Below are 19,835 nucleotides of genomic sequence, written 5' to 3' on the forward strand. Positions count from 1 at the left end.
AATGAACGATATCTTCAGACTGGCTAGAATGCTTATCTACACAAGAAGACCTTGACTCATAAATTATATTAAATTGGTAGAGAGACGACGTGGGAAGGCTTGAGATACTGCCTTTGTACCAGGGTGGGAGAAGAGACGGGTTGGTACTGGAACTAATGACGTAATTTTCAGTTTATAACCTGTGGTAACCTGTATCGTGTTCAGTACTATCGTGAATAAACTCTGCTGATTGACTTTAAGACTGGGCTCTGTCCATTATTATAGAATAAGGGTCTTACAAATCCTTATGAATTGACAGAGTGTTTAATTTTAATTGGGTGTTAAAACATAGAGCAATTTAATTCCTTTAACACCTGGGAAGCCACTCATGTGCACCTGCAATGGGCCGTGAGGCGTCAGAAGGCGAGCACCGATCTCCACTGCAGTGAGGGACCGGGTCTGGCTCTCGACCCGAAACTTGCCCCTCCGCCTGCCCTGCCGGAAGCTGGGCACGCGGTTTGTGGAGCCATTCAAAGTCCTGAGGAGACTGAACGAGGTTTGCTACAGATTACAGCTTCCCCCAGATTACCGTATTAACCCCTCATTCCATGTGTCTCTCCTCAGGCCGGTGGTGACTGGTCCACTCCAGGAGTCTGAGGTGCGGGAGGTTCCTACCCGGCCCCGGCGTATGCTGTTCGAGCCATACTGTACTCGAGGCGTCGGGCGAGGGGCCTTCAGTACCTCGTGGAGTGGGAGGGGTACGGTCCGGAGGAGAGATGCTGGGTGCCGGTGTAGGACGTTTTGGACCCTTCGTTGCTGCGGGAGTTCCACCGTCTCCATCCGGATTGCCCTGCGCCGTGTCCTCCGGGTCGTCCCCGAGGACGCAGGGGGAGGGGGGGGAGGTCCTGTCTTTTACATGTGGAGTGTGATTAAAATAGTAACTCACTGCCAATGTCAACAATCAGCACTTTTTGGAGGAACTCCTTTCAACGTCTCTTCTCCAACGATTAATGACAAAGTAGTCTACCACTAGAACTGTGATTAAATTAAAGGTACAAAATTAAAATGTGTAGCAGAAAACCAAGTTACTTATAGTGCTTACTGTATATGGCCAATGTAGAAAACATTGCAAACAGTTCTTTAACCATTATTCTACTACTACTACTACGCCTACTACTATCACCACCACTACTACGCCTACTATGACTACCACCACTACTACTACTACTACTACTACTACTACTACTACTACTACTTCTACTATCACTACAACTAATACGACTACTACTACTACTATCACTACTACAACTATGACTATGACTACTACTACTACTATTACTATGATGACTACGACTTCCACTACCACTACTATTACTATTACTACTATGACTATGACTACTACTACTACTGCTACTGCTACTGCTACTCTGACTACGACTACGACTACTATTACTACTACTACAACTACTACTGCTACTCTGACTACGACTACGACTACTATTACTACTACTACGACTACTACTACTACTACTATCACTACTACTACGACTACTACTACTACTACTATCACTACGACTACTACTACTCCTATGACTACAACTACTACTATTACTACTATGACAATGACTACGACTACTACTACTGTTACTACTGCTATTACTGTTACTACTACAACGACTACGACTACCACTACTACTACTACTATGACTACTACTACTACTCTCTACATTGACCACATTTTTCTTGATGGCCATGAGACACAACTGATACATTCCCACTGTTGTTGGCCATCCAAGCAGCATGTTAGTGAGGCAGCAACATGCAAGCCTGGTGTATTTAGAACTTTCCATACCATTTGAGTCTACTTCCAAGAAGAACCTGGTAATGGGTCTACTAAGGTAGCTACTAGGAGTCTAGGTAGCTGTGCAGTATACCACGTCTCTCCATGTTATATGCATGTTTCCTGTTTCACTGGTCAGGTTAAGAATGGCCCATTCATTCATGTAGTCTGCTGGGCTTTCATGTGGCTCTGAAACACGGACCAGGCAAATATTCATAACATCCCATGTTAACAGAGCCTGTCTGTGTGTGCTCCAGCCCTCCAACGTGCAGGCTCACGCACGGTGCTCACGCACGATCAGGGAAATAATCAGGAATGGCACCCCACCTCTGGCTTAAAAAGGTTAGCCAGCTACCATTCCCCCATCAACTCTGAAGGCTTATAACAATAATGCACACACACACACACACACCATTCTTCTATCACCAGTACCATTGAGTATGAGTTCTTTACATAAATAAACCCAGATATTTTCCTGTAGCTCCAGTTACATGGGGAGGATAGAGGGGGTTAAAGGGCAGGAAGACAGTTTGATTTAGATATAGTTGGAAAGGGGTGAGGAAGGAGAGTATTGTTTAGATAGATGGTATTTTGGGGATTGACCAAGGGAAGTATTGTTATACAGTGCATTCGGAAAGTATTCAGACCCCCTTTTTCCACATTTTACTAAAATGGATTAAATAACAAATGTTCCTCACCAATCTACACACAATACCCCATAATGACAAACCGAAAACAGGTATCGTAGAAATGTATAAAAAAACAACTGAAATACCTTATTTACATTAGTATTTAGACCCTTTACTATGAGACTCAAAATGGAGCTCAGGTGCACCCTGTTTCCACTGACCATTCTTGAGATCTTTCTACAACTTGATTGGAGTCCACCTGTGGCAAATTCAATTGATTGGATATGATTTGGAAAGGAACACACTTGTCTATATAAGGTCCCATAGTTGACAGCGCATGTCAGAGCAAAAAACAAGCCATGATGTCGAAGGAATTGTCCGTAGAGCTCCGAGACAGGATTGAGTCAAGGGACAGACCTGGGAAGGCTACCAAAACATTTCTGGAGAGTTGAAGGTCCCCAAGAAGTGGCCTCCAACATTCTTAAATGGAAGAAGTTTGTAACCACCAAGACTCCGCCCGGCCAAACTGAGCAATCAGGGGAGAAGGGCCTTGGTCAGGGAGGTAGATAGCATCAGAGTTCCTCTGTGGAGATGGGAGAAACTTCCAGAAGGGCAACCATCTCTGCAGCACTCCACCAATCAGAACTTTATGGTAGACTGGTCAGATGGAAGCCACTCCTCAGTGAAATACACATGACAGCCCACTTACAGTTTTCCAAAAGACACTCAGACCATGAGAAACAAGATTATCTGGTCTGATGAAACCAAGATTGAACTCTTTGGCCTGAATGCCAATCGTCACATCTGGAGGAAACTTGACACTATCCCTACGGTGATGGGATCTACAGAGAAGAATGGGAAACTCCACCAAATACAGGTGTGCCAAGCTTGTAGCGTCATACCCAAGACTCAAGGCTGTAATCGCTGCTTCAATAAATTACTGAGTAAAGGGTCTGAATACGTATGCAAATGTGATATTTCAGGTTATTTATAATACTTTTTTTTAAAATCTAAAAACCTTCGTCATTGTGAGGTATTTTGTGTAGATTGATGAGGGAATACAACTATTTGGAATATAATAAGTCTATAGTGTAACAAATGTGGGAAAATAATGCACTGCATATAATTTTAGGGGATTGAGAAGGGCAACGAGAGCTCAGCATGGAAGAGATAAAAGACAGGAAGCAAAGAATAGGGCTCTGGTCCAAAGTGTTTCAATCTGAAACACAGTCATCTCAAGGCAGCTAGGTAATACAACCTATCAGTCATAGTAAGTCAAACTTTCCTCAATAAAGCAGCTATCAGTCAGTGCTACTAAGAGGAGAAAAGTGCTAGAGTTTGTGCAAGAAAGGCAAGTATAACTTTATGCTGTTATGTTCTACTGTTTTTCTGTGCACAATATAGGGAATAGGGGTGAGATTGAGATTGAGATATCCGATTGAGATTCATGTGTTCTTTCTCGTGAAGCCAGTATTCCAGCTGATAGAAATGAAATATTATTCTGATTAACTGACTCAGGTGAGGCGTTGTGACCGGTTTTGTACCCGGAACACAACGTGAGGCAGTGGTACAGTGATAAATGACGTCCCCCTGTGATGACCTGTTCCCGTCCGGGGAGTTCCCTGAGATCGGTCTGAGAAAACACCAGCTGTTGTCGTGACTTTCCTCTCTGTGTGTGTCCATGTATTTTATTAATGTCAATGAATATTAAGCCTATTCAGACATCCATAACTACATAATTATATTGTATCCTGTCATTAATTTAATCCATCCATGTTCATAAATTGTAACATCTGCTTTAACAGCTGCCAAACACTACTGGTTGGTTGCCTTCTTTGGATGATGCTAATAAGCTTAGTCCGCTCTAATGCTACTTGATGCCTCTTCTTAGCTCTAAGTACATTTCTGAAAACTACTAGCATGTTACACTTATGATACAAACTAAGAAATATTGGGATGTTAGCTCCAGGTAGAAAAAAAAGTTGCCCTTAGGCAATAATCTAGGATCAGTTGACCTATTTTCCACAAAACTGACCTATGATCAGAATCAAGGGGTACCGAGACAGCACATAACGTTCTGAGAACCATATGTATCTCAGAGCTTGGTGAGAGTGAGTTATTTTGCATACAACCTTCCCACATATTTCTGGGAATGGTGCAGGATAGTTGCTTGGCATTGGAACATTCTTATCACATTTACGGAACTTGACAATAAAACTTTACTTTCTTGCTATTTCATTACTTTAACATGGTTACATTTAATTTACATTTTGTTAATGTTCTGTGAACATTCTCCAACTGGTTTGACATTGGAAATGTTCTCAATTAGTTCAGAGAACGTTAAGAAACAACGTTCTTCTGTGGGAATTTCAGTACTTCAACATAACGTTTCCTACAGGTTTCCTTGTGGTTCTATTTAACGTCATGTTCTCAAATTGTTCAGAGAAAGTTAAGAAAACTTTCCATAAAAAATATAAGAAAACTTTAGTAACGTTTTAAGAATGTTATTTAAAAGGGAGTGGCTCGTAATCCATGACCGAATATTTTATTTCTGACACTTCATGTCCGTGAGTGAGCAAATTCTCGCAGTATATCGCAGGAATTTGATTTCATGCCGAAACCGGGTTAGATACATAGCTAGTTAAATCAGAGTTCAATGCCAAAAAATATGGAATTCCCAAAGTCACAAACAATTTTAAAATAAGATTTTGTCATGAGTTCAGGACCATTTGCTTGATTTTGCAGTCAATTGACTATGATGTATCTTCATTAGCTACCTAGCTAGCAAGCTCTAGTCTAGTCCAATGAAAACCAATGGAAACCAATGCTGGCTACGTGCATAGCAAGATGACCAAATCAAATCAAACTGTATTTGTCACATGCGCCGAGTACAGCAAGTGTAGACCTTGCCTTGAAATGCTTACTTACAACCCCTTAATCAACAGTGAAGTTCAAGAAGAGTTAAGAAAATATTTACCAAATAAACTAAAGCAAAAAATAATAAAAAGTAACACAATAAAATAACAACAACGAGGCTATGTACAGACTTGGGGCTCTGGAACCGCTTGCAGTGCGGTAGCAGAGAAAACAGTCTATGACTGGTGTCTGGAGTCTGACAATTTTATGGGCTTTCCTCTGTATGCGAATTGGAGTGGGTGTAGGGTATCTGGGAGGATGCTGTTGATGTGAGCCATGACCAGCCTTTCAAAGCCCTTCATTGCTACAGATGTGAGTGCTGCGGGGCGGTAATCATTTAGGCAGGTTACCTTCGCTTCCTTGGGCACAAGTACTATGGTGGTCTGCTTTAAACATGTAGGTATTACAGACTCAGTCAGGTAGAGGTTGAAAATGTCAGTGAAGACACTTGCCAGTTGGTCAATGCATGCTTTGAGTACATGTCCTGGTGATCCATCTGGCCCCGCGGCTTTGTGAATGTTGACCTGTTTAAAGGTCTTGCTCACATCCGCTACCAAGAGCGTTATCACACAGTCAGTTGCGTGCCTCGAAGCGAGCATAAAAGACATTTAGGTCGTCTGGTAGGCTCGCATCACTGGGCAGCTTGTGTCTGGGTTTCCCTTTGTAGTCCGTAATAGTTTTCAAGCCCTGCCACATCGGACGAGCGTCAGAGCCGGTGTAGTAGGATTCAATCTTAATCCTGCATTTGATACTTTGCTTGTTTGATGGTTCGTCTGAGGGCATAGCAGGATTTCTTATAGGCTTCGAGATTAGTGTCCCACTCCTTGAAAGCGGCAGCTCTAGCCTTTAGCTTTATGCAGATGTTGCCTGTAATCCATGGCTTCTGGTTTGGATATGTACGTACGTTTACCGTGGGGACGACGTCGTCTATGCACTTATTGATAAAGCCGATGACTGAGATGGTATACTCCTCAATGCCATTGAATGAATTCCGGAACATATTCCAGTCTGTGTTAGCAAAACAGTCCTGTAGCATAGCATCCGTGTCATCTGACCACTTCCGTATTGAGCGAGTCACTGGTACTTCCTGCTTTGTTTTTGCTTGTAAGCAGGAATCAGGAGGATATAATTATGGTCAGATTTGCCAAATGGAGGGCCGGGGAGAGCTTTGTACGCATCTCTGTGTGTGGAGTAATGGTCGTCTAGAGTTTTTTCCTCTGGTTGCACACAAATGTGGTAAAACTGATTTAAGTTTGCCTGCATTAAAGTCCCCGGCCACTAGGAGTGCCTCTTCTGGGTGAGCATTTTCTTGTTTGCTTATGGTCTTATAGAGTTGGTTGAGTGCTGTCTTAGTGCCAGCATCGGTCTGTGGTGGTAAATAGACGGCTACAAATAATATAGCTGAGCGCTGTCTTGGTAGAGAGTGTGGTCTACAGCTTATCATTATGTACTCTACCTCAGGCGGGCAATACCTCGAGACTTCTTTAATATTAGACATCGTGCACCAGCTGTTATTGACAAAAAGACACACCCCCACCCCACGTCTTACCAGAAGTAGCTTCTCTGTTCTGCCGGTGGATTGAAAATTCCTCCAGCTCTATATTATCTGTGTTGTCGTTCAGCCAAAACTCTGTGAAACATAAGATATTATAGTTCTTAGGATAATCATAATCGTAGGTCATCAATTTTATTTTCCAAAGATTGCATGTTAGCAAGTAGAATTGATGGCAGTGGGAGTTTACACGTTCGCCTACAGATTCTCAAAAGGCAGCGCGATCTGTGTCCTCTTTTCCTCCGTCTTTTATTCACGCAAATGACGGGGATCTGGGCCTGTTACTGGGAGAGCAGTATATCATTCTCGTCGGATTCGTTAAAGGAAAACGCTTCTTCCAGTTCTTGGTGAGTAATCCCAGTTCTGATGTCCAGAAGTTATTTTTGGTCATAAGAGATGGTAGCAGCAACATTATGTACAAAATAAGTTTTAAAAAACAAGTCAGCACTATCGGTTACGGGCATGTAAAAAGTCAGCATTCCTCTTTGGGTGCCACCTTAAGTGGCGCAGTGGTGACAGTGAGGTCCATATGAGATGAATATTAAAACAAATCAAGTTGTATTTGTCAGACGTGCCGGATACAACAGCTGTAGTAGACCTTGCTGTGAAATTCTTATTAACCAACAATGCAGAGATTTCTATTTTTGTAAGAAAAAAATTGCTACAAAAATAAATGCAAAATTAAATAAACAAAGGTTTTTTTTTAAGTAACGGGGGTACGGGGGTACGGGCATGAGTCAATGTTCGGGGGTGCAGGCTAGTTGAGGTAATTGAGGTCATATGTACATGTAGGTAGTGACTATGCATTGATAACAAACAGCGAGTAGCAGCAGCGTAAAAAAAAGGGGTCAATTCAAATAGTCTGGGTAGCCATTTGATTAACTGTTTACCAGTCTTATTGCTTTGGGGTAGCATCTGTTAAGGAGCCTTTTGGACCTAAACTTGGCTCTCCGGTACCGCTTGCAATAGACAACAGTCTATGACTTGGGTGGCTGGAGTCTTTGACAATTATTAGGGCCTTCCTCTGACACCACCTGGTATAGAGGTGCTGGATGGCAGGAAGATTGCCCCCAGTGATGTACTGGGCCATACTCACTACCCTCTGGAGCGCCTTACAGTCTGATGCCGAGCAGTTGCCATACCAAGCTGTAATGCAATCATTCCGGATGCTCTCTATGGTGCAACTGTGGCCTTGTGAATGTTAACCTGTCCAAAGGTCTTACTCACATTGGCTATGGAGGACGTGCTCACACAGTCACCTGAACAGCTGGTGCTCTCATGTATGTTTCAGTGTTGCTTGCCTCGAAGCGAGCATACAAGACATGTAACTCATCTGGTAGGCTCACACTGGGCAGCTTGCGGCTGGGTTTCCCTTTGTAATCTGTAATAGTTGCAAGCCCTGGCACATCCAACGAGTGTCAGAGCCATCGTTCAGAAATACAAAAGAAAATACTGTTTGATAAGCTATCTTAGTTAGCTAGCAAGGTATACCAGTTATCAGAGAAGGCTAGCTAGCTTTGCATGCATGGCAGAACCAGTGTTGTCAAAGATGATAGACCGTCTGGTGTTGTGTCCACATTACAACCAGGATGGACTGCTCTATGGGAACGTTGGAACATACACAGATGCAGCTCTCATGCAATGCAATTATATTTTATTAGTTGTAGTTAATAACAGTAAGTATACATAAATTCTCATAGCTATGAGCGAGCATGTTGTAAACTGTAAAGTAGCTAGCTAGATGTGTCATCTCCATTAGCTATACATCTTGCTATCTCTCTATACATTGCATATGTGTCAGTGTTTGGAGGATATATTGCCACGGGTGTTGTTAGGAAGTTGAGAGCCGGCAGACCGTGCCAATATATCCTCCAAACACCGGCTTCGAGGGCATTATCACTTTTATACAATGGCTTACCAACATATTCAAAAAATGATTGACACATTTTCCTAAAAATAATTATTTTGATGAATTTATTCATATTATTTCATCCTTCCAGAAGATATAGTCCCAACACAAAGCCCAAGTCGGCTAGTCGTTCATTCTATTATCGGTTTGCCCGAGACGCGACCCAGTAGCTCTGTTTTTTTGTTCTGTATCTACGGTATGGACGTGACCCAGTCGTTGGTTCTAAATGTTCTTATCCCTTGCTTGCTAGCTGGCCAACCACAGCTAATTTACGGTCACATCAAAAAGAGCAGAATAACAGCAAAGTAGCTGCATTTGTTGTTTTCTAGTGACATTTATTTTGGATACATCTATAACAATGCACTAACGAGATGCGATTTCGCCTGGCATAGAACATGTGCTCACTCGTCAGGACAATGTTGTTCAGAAGAGCTAGTCAACAACACAGCTAACACAGTCACTTCAAACTGAAGCTGGAAAGACTGCAAACTAGCTGCACTTTGTTAAGTTTTACCGTTATTAGTATAATAGTCCACATTTTCTCTGACATTTGGCTTGTAGTTCTGGCACAGGAAAGAAGTGGAGACTGTTTTCAGGGACCTACCAGATCTCAACAAACAGTTAACAGTGAGGGAAGATAAAAAATGATGGTTATGGAGAAATCAACCATACAACCACTAGGTGTCATTGTACACCCACAGATCAAATTGATTTCAGCAGTACTTGATAGAGTCCACTAAAATCAAATCAAATGTTATTCGTGACATGCTTCGTAAACAACAGGTGGAGAGTAGTTTTTAGGATGATGCTGACACTGCCCAAACAAAGTCTGCACTAGGAGTAAAATCAACTCATAAAAGTTTGCCTCAGCTGATATTCCCGACAGTTTGGTACTGCAAAGGAAAAATAGTGACATTGACATTGTTGCAAATGATGGGGAATAACCTATCGTGGTGAGGCATCAACAGTTGTGCAGCTTCAGTCAAAACCGGTGAATATGACTGTACCTCAAATATTGCAATGGTAAAACGTTTGACATAATTCTTGCCTGACACGATCACTTTGCTAATATGTTGGCATGCATAAAGTTTGTATTTTTTAAACCAATTCTAATGGTTGTTAAAAGCATAATTTGTATAGTATTAGCGTTATATCAACACACTCCTCACTCCCGTTTACCAACTCTAAATCACTCTGACACATTAGTGTTATATCAACACACTACTCACTCCCGTTTACCAACTCTAAATCACTCTGACACATTAGTGTTATATCAACACACTCCTCACTCCCGTTTACCAACTCTAAATCACTCTGACACATTAGTGTTATATCAACACACTCCTCACTCCCGTTTACCAACTCTAAATCACTCTGACACATTAGTGTTATATCAACATACTCCTCACTCCCGTTTACCAACTCTAAATCACTCTGACACATTAGTGTTATATCAACATACTCCTCACTCCCGTTTTACCAACTCTAAATCACTCTGACACATTAGTGTTATATCAACATACTCCTCACTCCCGTTTTACCAACTCTAAATCACTCTGACACATTAGTGTTATATCAACATACTCCTCACTCCCGTTTTACCAACTCTAAATCACTCTGACACATTAGTGTTATATCAACATACTCCTCACTCCCGTTTTACCAACTCTAAATCACTCTGACACATTAGTGTTATATCAACATACTCCTCACTCCCGTTTTACCAACTCTAAATCACTCTGACACATTAGTGTTATATCAACATACTCCTCACTCCCGTTTACCAACTCTAAATCACTCTGACACATTAGTGTTATATCAACATACTCCTCACTCCCGTTTACCAACTCTAAATCACTCTGACACATTAGTGTTATATCAACATACTCCTCACTCCCGTTTACCAACTCTAAATCACTCTGACACATTAGTGTTATATCAACATACTCCTCACTCCCGTTTTACCAACTCTAAATCACTCTGACACATTAGTGTTATATCAACACACTCCTCACTCCCGTTTACCAACTCTAAATCACTCTGACACATTAGTGTTATATCAACATACTCCTCACTCCCGTTTTACCAACTCTAAATCACTCTGACACATTAGTGTTATATCAACATACTCCTCACTCCCGTTTACCAACTCTAAATCACTCTGGCACAGTTCCAATCAAATCACATGCATAAAATGTTTGAAAGGTCCATCATTCTCATCATACACAATCAAAGTTTAACATGGGCCCTAGATGCCTTCAATTGCCCAACTTTTTTGAACGTGTTATTGTGCACCAAAGGCCTAACTTGAAACAAAATGATGTAGATTAATTAAATAATCAAAAGAAAATTGTGATTATTTATTACCCTATGTGGTTATAAGTATTTATGCTTATCATGTGAAATATAGGTAATGTGAAATAATCTTCAAAAGCGCAAGAGATACTGTTGCATGTAAATCTAGATTATTTATGGATTGATCACATAGAAATATCAAAACATTCTTTCAACAACTCCAAAGCAATTGCATGTGGCGCAGGAACCACTGACTCACTGCTTTTTTCCTACTATCAAGACACCGGCTGGCAACTCTTAACTGGTTAGATCACCTTATGAAGTGTTCTAAATATCTGTGGACTAGCTGGGTCTCTTATGACTAAAGGCTTCATGCTTAGCTTATAGTTTTACACATAAGAGTACGAGACAGAGTACATGTCTCTATTCTCAGCACTTATGCCAAATATTCTACTCTGAGACGCTTTGTGGACAGGGGCCATGGGTCCCTATCCACAAAGCATCTCAGAAAATGTCCTAGTAATCCTTTTTTAAGACAGAAAAAGCTTTCACAGGAAGGATTGTGAAGACACTCAGTAGGCAGGTTTCCATTGACCCAGGTTTATTAGACAAAAGCAATGATGCAATAAAAAAATCATTGCGACGTGTAATGGAAACGGCAGATATAGGACACATTTTCTAAAGATCGACACCATTTTTTTTCCATTTGAAAGGGGTGGATTTTTCTTCTGTCTAACATTCTTTATTGTGACAAATGAGGATGAAAACAGTGTTTTTCGAATAAATGATGACTGCAGAATCATTTTGAAGGTACGTGATGTCACCTCAATTGATTGGACATGATTTGGAAAGACACACGCCTCTCTATGTAAGGTCCCACAGTTGACAGTGCATGTCAGAGCAAAAAAGAAGCCATGAGGTGGAAGGAATTGTCCGTAGAGCTCCGAGACAGGATTGTGCCGAAGCACAGATCTAGGGAAGGGTACCAAAACATTTCTGCAGGATTGAAGGTCCCCCGGAACACAGTGGCATCCATCATTCTTAAATGGAAGAAGTTAGCAACCATCAAGACTCTTCCTATAGCTGGGCACCTGGCCAAACTGTGCAATCGAGGGAGAAGGGCCTTGGTCAGGGAGATGACCAAGAACCCAATGGTCACTCTGACAGAGCTCTAGAGTTCCTCTGTGGAGATGGGAAAACATTCCAGAAGGACAACCATCTCTGCAGCACTCCACCAATCAGGCCTTTATAGTAGAGTTGCCAGACGGAATCCACTGCTCAGTAAAAGGCACATGACATCCCGCTTAGAGTTTGCCAAAAGGCACCTAAAGACTCTCAGACCATGAGAAACAAGATTCTCTGGTCTGATGAAACCAAGATTGAACTCTCTGGCCTGAATGCCAGCGTCAACACCTGCAGGAAACCTTGCACCATCCCTACGGTGAAGCATGGTGGTGGCAGCATCATGCTGTAGGGATGTCTAGATTGAGTAAAAGTTGAACGGAGCAAAGTACAGAGAGATCCTTGATGAAAACCTGCTCCAGAGTGTTCAGGACCTTAGACTGGGGCAAAGGTTCACCTTCCAAACAGGACAACGACCCTAAGCACACAACCAAGATAACGCAGTGGCTTCGGGTCAAGTCTCTGAATGTCCTTGAGTGACCCAGCCCTAGCCCGGACTTGAACCGATCTAACATCACTTGAGAGACCTGAAAATAGCTGTTCAGCAACACTCCCATCCTACTTGACAGAGCTTGAGAGGATTTGCAGAAAATAATGGGAGAAACTCCCCAAATACAGGTGTGCCAAGCTTGTAGCATCATACCCAAGAAGGCGATGCTGTAGTCATGTAGTACCCAAAAAAGTGTAATACAAATCAAAATATATTTTAGATTTTAGATTCATCAAAGTAGCCACACTTTGCCACAATGACAGAATTGCACACTCTTGGCATTCTCTCAACCAGCTTCATGAGGAAAGCTTTTCCTACAGTCTTGAAGGAGTTCCCACAACAAGTGCTGAGCACTCTAACAGCTTTACACACCTGTATTGTACAATATTTGTACATTATTCTTTGAAAAATTCTTCAAGCATGGTCAAGTTGTTTGTTGATGTCGCGCCCTGAACGTAGAGAGCCTTTTTATTTCTCTATTTGGTTAGGTCGGGGTGTGATTTGCGTGGGAATTCTAGTTTTTCTATTTCTTTGTTGGCCGGGTATGGTCCCCAATTAGAGGCAGCTGTCTATCGTTGTCTCTGATTGGGGATCATACTTAGGCAGCCTTTTTCCACCTTTAGTTGTGGGATCTTGTTTTTGTATAGTTGCTGTGATGGTGCTACAAAACTGTATGAGCCATTTAGCTTTCTTGTGTTTTGGTGTTCTTTGAATAAATTTGTGATGTAGGCCTACCACGCTACACCTTGGTCCAATCCATCTCTAAACGACCATGACAGAAGATCCCACCTCAACTGGTACTGTCACGCCCTGACCTTAGAGAGCCTTTTTATTTCTCTATTTGGTTAGGTCTGGGTGTGATTTGGGTGGGCAGTCTAGTTTTTCTATTTCTTTGTTGACCAGGTATGGTTCCCAATCAGAGGCAGCTGTCTATCGTTGTCTCTGATTGGGGATCATACTTAGGCAGCCTTTTTCCACCTTTAGTTGTGTGATCTTGTTTGTGTGTAGTTGCTTTCTGCACTGCATGTAGTGTTACGTTCGTTTTGTATTTTAATTTTTTTGGTGTCATTTAAATAAAGAAAAGATGTACGCCTGCCAGACTGCACCTTGGTCCAATCCATCTCTAAACGGCCGTGACAGTTGATCTTTGCTAGACAGCCATTTTCATGTCTTGCCATACATTTTCAAGCCAATTTAAGTTAAAACTGTAACTAGGCCACTCAGGAATATTCAATGGTATCTTTGTAAGCAACCAGTGTATATTTGGCCTTGTGTTTTAGGTCTTGGGCCAAGAGCGTGCAAAGCTGTCATCAAGGCAAAGGGTGGCTACTTTAAAGAATCTCAAATATAAAATATATTTTGAATTGATTAACACTTTTTTGGCTACTACATGAATCCATATGTATTATTTCATAGTTTTGATGTCCTCACTATAATTCTACAATGTAGAAAATTGTAAATAATAAAGAAAAATCCTTGAATGAGTAGGTGTGTCCAAACTTTGGGACTATGGAGATTTTTAGGATGGAAATAAAAGGAATAGAGCTAAGCACAGACAAAATCCTAGAGAAACCTGGTTCAGTCTGCTTTCCAACAGACACTGGGCGTCAAATTCACACTTCAGCAGGTCAATAACCTAAAACACAAGGCCAAATATTCACTGGAGTTGCTTACCAAGATGACATTGAATATTCCTGAGTGGCTTAGTTACAGTTTTGACTTATATTGGCTTGAAAATCTATGGCAAGACGTGGAAATTACTGTCTAGCAATGATCAAAAAATAACTTGACCATGCTTGAATAATTTTTCAAAGAATAATGTGCAAATATTGTACAATACAGATATGTAAAGCTGTTAGAGACTTACTCAGAAAGATTCACAGCTGTAATCGCTGCCAAAGGTGATTCTAACATGTTTTGACTCACAGGGTTGAATAATTATGCAAGCTATATATTAGTGTTTTACAAATGTTTGACAACTTTGACATTACAGAGTATTTTTTGTAGATTGTTGACCAAAAATGACAATTAAATGAATTTTTATCGCACCTTGTAACACCGCCTAGTATATAGGTCCTGGATGTCAGGAAGCTTGGCCCCAGTGATATACTGGGCCGTACACACTACTCTCTGTAGCGCCTTACGGTCAGATGCCGAGCAGTTGCCATACCAGGCAGAGATGCAACCGGTCAGGATGCTCTCGATGGTGCAGCTGTAGAACTTTTTGAATATCCGAGGACCCATGCCAAATCTTTTCAGTCTCCTGAAGGGGAAAAGGTGTTGTCGTGCCCTCTTCACAACTGTCTTGGTGTGTTTGGACCATGATAGTTTGTTGGTGATGTGGACACCAAGGAACTTGAAGCTCTCAACCCGCTCCACTTCGGCCCTGTCAGTGTTAATGAGGGCTTGTTTGGCCCTCCCTTTGTCTTGCTCACATTGAGGGAGAGATTGTTGTCCTGGCACCACACTGCCAGGTCTCTGACCTCCTCCTTATAGGCTGTCTCATCGTTGTGGGTGATCAGGCCTACCACTGTTGTGTCATCAGCAAACTTAATGATGGTGTTGGAGTCGTGCTTGGCCACGCAGTCGTGGCTGAACTAAGCACGCACCCCTGAAGAGTCCCAGTTGGATCTAGTTGCAGAGGGAGGTGTTTAGTCCATGGGTCCCTAGTTTAGTAATGAGCTTTGTGGGCACTATTATGCTGAACGCTTAGCTGTAGTCATTGAACAGCATTCTCGCATAGGTGTTCCTTTTGTCCAAATGGAAGGAAAGAAAAGGTGGTGTTTGCTCGGTTGCATCTAGGACATTGTACATTGAACTCGTCATTATATCTGGTTGGCAAGCATACAAATGGATTGTGTACAGAGTGTATGGTTGATGAAACAATGAAGCATGTGTTGATGTACTGTTGTAAGTACTGGTATGTGGACGAGAGGGAAAGATTGATGTGTAGGGTTATTGAGGTAGGACAGGGATGGGGGGGTGGGGATGTGAAAGGGATCTGGGGAATGGGGAAGTTTTTATAATAGTTAGTAGGGCTCTTTTTATATTCTTAATAGTACATGATTAGATAGGAGAGTTAAGTGTTATGTTATGTTTGTTTGTTATGTTTGTTTGTTATATTATTCATTTAGTCTGTAAACTGTGATCGACTACACACTCCAGTACAGTAGGTGGCGACATGCCCCTCTAACACTTGTTTGCAGACCGCCATAATATTATGGAAGAAAATAAGCAGAAGAAGAAGATAAGCATAAGTGAAAGGGAAAGTATCGGCTGCGTGAGGCTACTGCAAGAGTAGTGAACATTCCTGAATCATGTGCAAACTGTCTGTCTTTTTGATTGTTCTTTCCTTTTACACCATAGTCAACGCAGGTAAGATGGACTATTTACTTTCTCTCAACTCATTGATAGATTTGTTATGTTATACTATGTTAAACCAAGAGTTTGGGACTACAGGTTATATCTGCATTTTTGTCAAAATGTGATCCGGTTCAGGAAACTGGAGAGCATTTTTTGGCAGAAATGCCTTCTCGAACATGTGAACTTTCATGTGCCTTGATAACAAACTTGTATGCCATCTGTAAATACGAATAAAATTGTTAAATTACGAGCCTTGTTGGTTAAGTCACAGAAAAAGGCAGCAACTTTCCCGCTAGCCATGATTGGCTGAGATAATGAGTGGGTTGGACATGTCGAGAGAGGAGTTCGGATTGATCTGCCATATTCAAGGCTTCTGCCTATTTGAACTCGGTCAGTTTGTGTTGGTAATCCTGTCGAATGCAACTTTTTAAAAATGTATGGTGTAGTGGAGCTGCATAAGTGTTGGTCTCCACTTTCTGGAGGATCAAGTCTTGAAATCAGTGGAATTAGAGTGTGATAGGTAAAGAGATGGAGAAAACACCTGTCTCCGGATTACATCTTCAAACTAAGGGCAACCGTGGTATGGCATTCCTGACAGGGAGACGTGTCCATCATTCATGATGATGTATGCAGGTAAGATAGTCTAGCGTTAGCTAGCTACATTTTCAGATATTATATGTGTCTAATTTTGACAGAAAGTGGTTTCATTTCAAGCTAAAGTGTAGTTAGCTGGCTCCCTAGCCGACATGATTTGTTTCCCAGAGCCGTTTGCTTTTCTAGTTAGAGCCTAATGTTAGGCATTGTTGGCACTTTGTTCATTGTTGTTTAACTAGCTACCGTTAGCTGGCTGGCGAGTTAGTGACTTGTGTACAACACCCGTTGAATATGGCCGGTGTCAGTAAACGTGCGCAAAAAAGCGTAATGTAATTGTTGCCAGCAGAGCTGGTTAGGCTGTTTTCATGTTATCCAGAGATAAACAAATAGTCGGCCAGAGCATCAGCTGTGCGCTCCGAGAGCGAAACGAGATGGGTGGGTCTTACAAGTTGATCAACTTTCAAAGCAGAATTACTTTCCTATTGTTCCTCAAATGCAGTGTATGATATGCCATTTTGTAGCTCTGAGTCTCTACTTTTATCCAATGTAATGAAATAAATAAAATAAAAACATTTCACATTTTGCTACATAAGACCAAATCCAGGTGGTGAGTCACAAATGTAGTTCTTGACATAGCATTGCTCTGTTCAATATTCTCTACTTAGATAGTACTCTAAATGCCCCAATTCATATTGTTGAGTTGAAAAGAGTACAAGATCAGAATTGCTGACACCAGGCATCTGCACAGATAGGGCACATGCCCCTTTCCCTTCCTGTCTCAAGTGTCCTGCCCTTTTGGGTGGCGGCATAATATTTATATTATTTATATATTTACATATATTTGTAGAAATGTTTCATCATTGTTGTTCGGACCCACTGTCCGCAAATCGTCAAGTTTATACCCCCTCACCCCCTACCCCTTCCATTGGTTGCGCCTGTTGATATGCCCTGTATTGAGCTTGCACACATGCCGGTTGTACACCCCCCCCCCCCCCCCCCCCCCCCCCCCTCCCAGTCTGCCCTGCACAGTAATGGCGAGTGGCCAGTATCTAAATGTGCATGACTTGATAGTTGCGGTCACCGGTCAAGGATGTGTAGCCAACTACCTAGTTTAAATACAACAGTACTGCCACAGCAGCATAATATTTAATTGTCACTTGATTTAGCCTACATCATTATCAATATTCAGTCTGATTGGCTGATACTAATCACAATCAGTGTAAAATAGAGATTTTGACTTACATCAATGATCAGCTGATAGCCCAACCTCTTTTCCCAATGTCAATCATGTCTTTTGGAGGCACTAACTAGCTTGCTTACAATTTCTGATGGTGAGTGAGTGTTGTTTTTTACGTTTTGAACACTGATCCCCCTGACAAGTCTGTGCACGGCCTGGCACCATGCAAACCAATGAGTGTTTAGAACTTTAAAGCCTGTTATCTCAAAATCATATTTCTGCAGATAAAACCTTATTGTCCCAAGCTCTCAATGTCCATAACTGTGGAAAATGTCACTCCTCTTTCAGGTCCAGGATCACATTCTCTGTGGGCACTTGCAACATACATCATCGGAGAGACGCCTTTCCCTGAGTTTACGGTTGTGGTGATGTTGGATGATGTTCAAGTGGGTTACTATGACTCCAACATGAAACACTTCATCTACAGTGGACTTCCAACTTACAAAATACGTGATGACGAAGCTCAGGACGGAGCTTATGTATTTGGAATTATATACCAGAGCATTAAAGAGAGATCCTTTCAGCTAAAGCACCACTTAAATCTCACAAGAGGTGTTCAAGTCCAGCAAAGAATAGCTGGCTGTGAGATGTTGAACAACGGTGAACTGATGATCATGTCAAAGAATACTTTCAATGCAGTTTTTGCAGATCATGAAATATATTACAACATGACACATTTTACATACAATTCTGGGAAACTACTACCAGAATGGGATGCGATGAGGAGAGAATATCTTAAAACACTTTTTGGGAACGTTTTACTTCCCATTTGCATCAGAACACTGAAGACAATCCTGAAGAGAGAGAAGACCGTTGTGATGCGTAAAGTTCCTCCCAGACTCAGGTTGATAAAGAAAGAGGTTTCTGGAGGGTTTCAGGTGAGCTGCCTGGCGTTTGGTTTCTACCCCCGCCACATCAACCTGACCCTGCTGAGAGACGGCCAGCCAGTGGCAGAACAGGAGCTGACAGGGGGGGAGGTTCTGCCTAGTGGAGACGGGACCTACCAGCTGAGGAAGCGTCTGGAGGTCAGTACTGAGGAGCTAAAGAAGAGACACTACACCTGTACTGCCTCTCACCTCAGTCTGGACAACAAGCTAGATGTCAGTTGGGAGTCTGGGACAGAGAGAGTTCACCTATCCACCCTCTCAGCTCTACTGGTGATGCTGCTGGTTGTTATTCTATTGGGCATTTTCATTTGTGTCAAAAGGAGGAGACGCAGCGCATCACAGGCATTGGTCACAACTTGCAAACGTTGATGCAAAAGTGGCGGAGGAAATGAACCTTTCTTCAGATTCTGCAACATAAAGGGACATGTCATAATTTACTGGGTGGATGGAGGGGGTCCCAAAGGGAGGGTTGTCAAACTTCTTATTTTTTGCTTTGGGGAGTTTTTTTTATTGGGCACAGGGGAGTATGCTCTATCTGGTAAGAAACAATGAAACAAGCGCCAGTAAACTAATTTTGTGTGGACTGCGCACTGTATTACTGTATTGTATGGACTGGAATTACGCACCTTTTTCAAACCATGAACCTAGGAGAGAACATGCATTAACATTCAGCCAACAAGAGCTTGCATCAATCCAGCTTCCAACAATGTATTACAGTTTTTTTCCAACTGCTTACACAAGTTTTCAAAACTGTATCCTTTTTTTTCAAAACTCTACACACAATTCCCAAAACTGCACACACAAAATGCAAAATGCCTCACATCTCCTTCAAAATGTAATACTGCATTCAAAATGCCATAAACACATGTCAGAATGAAGCATTTGCATCAAATGACCCCTCGGCGTCCCAAGGGGGCAGTACATGAATTGGTAGGGGGGAGGGGGGGCAGTCACCAGTGCTA

At 41.9% G+C, this 19,835-nt stretch overlaps 1 protein-coding gene across 1 annotated transcript; it reads left to right on the forward strand.

The window, feature by feature from the left end:
- The first annotated feature begins 16,049 nt into the window (after window positions 1–16,049).
- On the forward strand, window positions 16,050–19,376 carry LOC139411677 (major histocompatibility complex class I-related gene protein-like). Its single transcript, XM_071158303.1, has 2 exons — window positions 16,050–16,167; window positions 18,275–19,376. Exons 1-2 carry the CDS (start codon window positions 16,110–16,112, stop codon window positions 19,240–19,242), a joined length of 1,026 nt encoding a protein of 341 aa, XP_071014404.1. The 5' UTR covers window positions 16,050–16,109; the 3' UTR covers window positions 19,243–19,376.
- Window positions 19,377–19,835: the final 459 nt, after the last annotated feature.

The sequence above is a fragment of the Oncorhynchus clarkii genome, chromosome 6 (genome assembly GCF_045791955.1).
Source record: "Oncorhynchus clarkii lewisi isolate Uvic-CL-2024 chromosome 6, UVic_Ocla_1.0, whole genome shotgun sequence".
Taxonomy (NCBI): domain Eukaryota; kingdom Metazoa; phylum Chordata; class Actinopteri; order Salmoniformes; family Salmonidae; genus Oncorhynchus; species Oncorhynchus clarkii.

What these genes read in the sequence shown, in the direction of transcription:
- LOC139411677 (XM_071158303.1), top strand. Translation starts at nt 16,110, where the DNA reads ATGTGCAAACTGTCTGTCTTTTTGATTGTTCTTTCCTTTTACACCATA. An exon ending in TTACACCATAGTCAACGCAG is followed by an intron (nt 16,168 to 18,274) that starts GTAAGATGGACT and finishes CTCCTCTTTCAG; the next exon opens with GTCCAGGATCACATTCTCTG.